We start from the raw sequence: 5221 nt of genomic DNA, 5'->3' as shown, positions 1-5221 counted from the left end.
GGTCCAGGCGCTGCCGGTCCCCTCCCCATCTGTCACGTCGTCTCCTTTGTGTTGTGACACTTTCCTGCTTGGAGAAGGATCAGTCTAACAGCCTGGAAGGAAGCCGGCTGTGCTGGCGGCTGCTGGCGCTGCCTTTCCTGCCCTCCGTCCCGACAGGAGCTGTCACGACAGCAGTGCTGGGGGAGACTCTGGAGTTGCATGTTCCCCTCCTGGAGGGGACGCCGTCCGGCTGGGTGATATTTGTGACAGCCTAGGGAAGGAGCAGAGAAGCCTTTGACCTTTCATCGGGGTAAGGTGCTGTTTTAATCGGAGCTGGCGTCACGTCTGAGGCAGTCGAAGCTTAATTCTCCGAGCTGGAAGCAGAGCAAGGGGGAAGGCACCGGCTCACGTCCCCATCTGAGCTCGCCGGCTGCCCCACTCTCCTTGAATCCTGGCTCAAGCCATGACAAAATGCCAATTTGTCTTGTTGGGAAGCCAAGCCGGAGCGGTTTTCTGTGCCAGATAACAGCATGGACCTCACAGCGATGACATCTGAACGCTTCTTCATTGCAAATTAGTCGTTTCTAGCAGCCTGGGGATGGGAAAAAAAAAAGACAAATCATGGCTCGGTTTTTGCTGCCAGGGTTATTGTTTGTGTGGAAGGGATGGGCACTGTGTTTGCATCATGTTTGGGAGCACAGCTGTCCCCAAACATGTCCCCGCTTAGTTTTAGTACGTGAGGACAGAGCTCAGTGATGGTTCTCATGGGAGATTTCCTTGAATCCGGACAAAGCTTCCCTGAAGCCTCCCTTGAGCATCGCTCAGAAACCGACGGCTGGAGGAGCGCAGAGGAGTAGGTGAAGGGACACGTCGCAGTGCAAGACGAGAGTCCTTAAGGAGAAGGGGACCCTGGGGGTGTTCCCTTATTTTTAGCCTTTTTCTAATGATTACTTACATGATGTTTTATGTAGAGCAGAGGAGCCTCCTGATTGCTTTTGGGGTCCAGAAGGAGCAGGCACCTGTGCTAAATACAGCCCTGGAGGTGACACCGCGTTGGTGGTGGAGGACCAGAGCACGGAGCGAGGGTGAGCTCGCTGCCTTTCTCCTGCTGAGCACCGTGCTGGTCTGACATGCTGCTTCTGGACAGTCTGGCCAGGTGGGCTCAGACTTCATAGGTGCCCATTGCAGTTTCCAGGCTTCTTCCCCTTCCTTAAGGAGGTGGGGAAAGTCTTCCACACAGGGTGGCAGAGAGGGTGGTGGATCTCCCAGACGTTGCAGGAGAGCATCTTCCAAACTCTGTGGCTCAGGGTGAGAAAACAGGGCTCTCTGAAAACAGGCGCTTCAAGTAACAACCTATTTTACCCATTAGTTTGATCTCAGTTTTAATTTTCTCATTTGTGGGGATGGAAAAGTTTTACAGGCGCCTTTTGTGTTGGCAACTGCTGCACCGAGACATCGGCAGTGTCTGGATCCTGCTCCCAAGTTCAGCCTCTCTGTAGCCACATTTCAGATTGCGGATCTGTGGCATGGTGACTTGCAAACCCTGGCTCACATTTTTTTTTGCACGTGGTATGGGTTTGGTGAGTTTAACTTCTCTCTCAAGCTCAGGCAGAAGCAAGGCTGGCCCAAAACTCAAGCTGGAGGAGGAGGAGGACCAGTTTCAGGGAGGCTGCGTTGTCCTTGGTGGGACGTCCTGAGCGAAGCAGTTTTGGAACCTGCCTCTCCTGGGAAAAAGCATTGTCGGACTCTTCACTGAGCTGAAATGGTGAAGTTTTCTCGGTTTGAAGAGAAGGTGATGGTCTCTGGCTGGCTTGGAGCCATTTTCTCTGGGCAAGCACTTGCTTCTCATGGCACATGGGCATTTACTGTCAGTTTTTGGAGCCGTGACCAAAGCGAGACTGGTTTGGAGCCTGGTGGATCTGATCCCCACTGGGGACGAGATCTGCTGTGTGCTGGAGCTGGGCTGCAGCAACGGAGCTCTGCCAGGTCACCTTCCCTTTCTTCCTCTCCTCTTCCAAGGAGAGCGGGAGCATCCTTCTTTTTTGTGGACAGGGAGAGAGGGACAGGGATGAGGACGCTCCTCCAAGGCAGCACACCACCCTCCCGGCTTGCTCGCGGTGCCTGGTTTTTAATTTCTTCTGCAGGAGTTGCCCAAATCCCATGCATTGGTGTCCTGCTCCTCTCCCAGGTGGGGATGCGGAGCTGGCAGTGAAGCCACCAAGGGCTGCGGAGCTTGGTGGGATGAGGGGAGGCAGCTTTCGGTCCGGGTCCCACCGGAGCTGCCATGTGCACGCGCCTGGGCTCCCCGAGGTGCTCCCAGTAGTGAAGGCAGCACGACCCTCCCAAATGGTGGCCTTGGAGCCCACCAGCCTAGCGCTGGGCAGCATGGAGCCGTCGGTCCCCATCACCTTCTGTGCCCCATTGCGTTATTGTCCCCAAGCTGGGGGTTTGTTGTCCCCAGCCCAGCTTTCCACCACGCGAAAGGTTCTTGACAGTCCTACATCTCCATCAAACATGTTGACACACATCCTGCGGGTGAGCAAAGGGATCGGTTTCCTCCCCGGTAGCGGCAGGCGAGTGCTGGATGTTAATTTACTCTCCTCTTCACTGGATTTCCCCTGCTCTGGCGTCTCTTTGCCGCATCCGCCACATTTGCCCCCGGCTCCCTGGTGTCACGCCTGCGGAGGGAAGCCACGGCAGCTGGAAACGCCTGGCTCCTCAAGCACGATAATCGAATGTGACAGGAACACACTAACTAGGAGACCTCGCTGCCTCCAGCTGATTTGCATTGCAAATAGCATTTAAAAATAAAGACTGATGAGGGGTTTTTGTGGGTTGTTTTTTTTTTTTAATCCTCTCTTTACAGGGAAGCTGGATGCAAAGATCCATCAGGGAGCAAAGAAGGGGTTAATGAAGCAGAAAGCGATGGGATGAGCCGCCGGGGAGCAACGCTGGGTTCCCACACTGCCACCGAAGGGTGCCAGGATGGTCCTTGACTCCGGAAAGCAGGTGCAAGACGGATCCCGGAGCAATTTTAGGTATCGCTTTATCTGTTGTGTTCCAAAAGCATTAAAACAGACATGTTTTCACCGAGCTCTCACCCAACAGCCCTGTGCTTCCCGGGAAATCGCACGCCGCGGACAAGGGTGGGTGGGAGACGGAGCTTGACGGGGTGGGATTCATCTCCTGTGGGCGCCAGATCCCAGGACAGCAGCCAGCCCAGCTCCATCTGTCCCAGCAGGCAGGAGGTGCTCTGTCCTGGCTTTGGCAGTGTCTTCCCTCCCCAAAAATGGGCCTCGAGGTCTTTTGGCCAAATGGGGTCAGACGCATCGGAGAGGGATGAGAAATGGGTGGTGAGGGGGTTGGCTCCCAACAGCCGGAGAGCCCAAGCCCTGTTGAGTGCGTGCTTGGGGATGCGGGGTGAGAGGTGGGCTCTGGTCCTGCTCAGAGGCTTTCCGCTTGTGGGATCATGCCCTCAGCTCTGGGCATTCCCTGGAAACCTTACATCTCTCCTGATTTATATTGGAGCAGCAGCCACCCTGGAAAATCTGGCCCCCCACCTCTCTCCAGCAGCTGTGTGCATGAGTTAAAAACCCACTCTGCCTTCTGAATAAGATAAATTTCTCGTTTTTCTTTAATTTTTCATATTCAGCAGCTCCCCGTGTTGCCGTGTCTGCGCTCATTACGCATTTGTGTTCGCTGGGCTGTGAGCCTTTCGTCCCACCTTGCTCCAGGCTCTAAGTGCTCCTCGTTCCCCGCAGCCCACTCTGCTCCGAAGGGGACGGGGCAACCCTGAGCGCTGCTGGCATCCCTCCTCCTCCTCCCCGGGGACGTGGTGGGGAGCAGAGCAGGGCCAGCGGTCGCTGGTGGTCCCAGACCTCTCCCTCGGTTCATGTCACTGCCTACGAGAGGAGGAGGATGTGAAGCCTTCGCACCCGCTGCCTGCGTGCCGCAGGATGCTGCAGAGCTGGGGTTTGCCCTGGGAGTCGTCTTTTGTGGCATCTCTGGGATGTTGGGGTCTGGATTCAACACCCACCCGCGTTGTTTTCTGTTTGGAAAACCCTCGTGGGTGTTTCAGCTCTGAGTTGCCCGACGTTGGCACAGAGGTTGTGGTATGGGAGCTGCTTCCTTCCTTCCCTCCTCCTCTGGCTGTGTCCCAGAGGCCAGCCTGTCCCTGTCCCTCGGTCCCACCAGCATGGTCTCCATCAGCTGGGCTGGGGCTCCTGGTGACTCCCCTGCATTTTTCTTCTTGTATCATGGAGGTCCTCTTCTCTTTGGTTGATGTTCCTTGAGAGTGAGGGGATGTCTGTGGTGCCTGTAGGACGGGAGCTGGAGAGGGACAGGGGGCTTGGGGTGGCATCCTGGGGTCTTGCTGCCCCAGGGACAAGGAGGCAGGAGAGGACTTGGCCTTGGTGGTTGGGTGGGAGAGGCAGGACATCAAGGTGGCTTTGCCTGTGACAGAGCATGATCTTGCACCATTCCCGTGGGACAAGGGGACTGCAGGGCTCTCATGACGCCTGTCACACCTAGCATCTGTCAAAATCCCCGTCTCGGGGCGCTGCTCCCCAGGACGCGTTGCCCACCTCGCTCCTCAGCCAGGCTGTTCATGCAAGCCCGCGATTTGGCTTTGTGTTAAGGCAGGTCCATCTCCTGTGTCACCTCTGTGAGAGCAGCAGCTGCTCGCTGTCACCTCCCTGTCCTTTGTGCTGTTTACATCTCACATCTGCGTGTCACCTGAAGGTGTCATCCCCAAGGATTTCAGCAGTCGGTGATGGAAACCGCTGAGTCCAGGGGGGCTGACGGCTGGATCCCGGGCACCGTCGCGGCAAAACACGCCACCGGAGGGATGCCGAGATCGTTCCCAACGAAGCCATGTTGCCGTGTTTTTTGTGTTCCTCCTTTATTAGTGACATCATTTGTGATTTTGTCAGGGAACGAGCAGCCTGATGCACCAACCTGTCCCGGGTTTGTTTTGGGTTCCCAGCAGAAGCTGATTCTACCACCTCAGGAGCATCATTCCTGGTCTGGGATTCACTGGAAATCAGCACCGAATGTCCAGAATAACTTTTACCCAATCCTTTAAAAATTTTTGGTAAAAACAGACCTGAATTTGTTCATACAGGCTGTTGTGGGTGTTGGGTTTGTGCTGGGCAAGGACAATTTCTCCTCTTCGTCGTGATAAGGAAGGATCTTTCCCCTCTTCCATGCCCAGCTTGGGCCGGCCGCTCTTGCTCCGGGCTGA

At 55.8% G+C, this 5221-nt stretch overlaps 1 protein-coding gene across 1 annotated transcript in view; it reads left to right on the top strand.

Annotated features, from left to right (window-relative positions):
* Window positions 1-2928, top strand: part of TRIP4 (thyroid hormone receptor interactor 4) — a gene marked incomplete at its 5' end in the record, with an annotated part of 27598 nt that extends 24670 nt beyond the window's left edge. Inside the window, one exon of the mRNA XM_010076390.1 lies at window positions 2846-2928. Within this exon, the coding sequence (XP_010074692.1) occupies window positions 2846-2913 (68 nt within the window). The remainder of the gene's footprint in view (window positions 1-2845) is intronic.
* Window positions 2929-5221: the final 2293 nt, after the last annotated feature.

The sequence above is a fragment of the Pterocles gutturalis genome, unplaced genomic scaffold (assembly GCF_000699245.1).
Source record: "Pterocles gutturalis isolate BGI_N339 unplaced genomic scaffold, ASM69924v1 scaffold27003, whole genome shotgun sequence".
Taxonomy (NCBI): domain Eukaryota; kingdom Metazoa; phylum Chordata; class Aves; order Pterocliformes; family Pteroclidae; genus Pterocles; species Pterocles gutturalis.
Note: the sequence above shows the minus strand (reverse complement) of the source record. Positions and strands in the feature narration are given on the sequence as shown.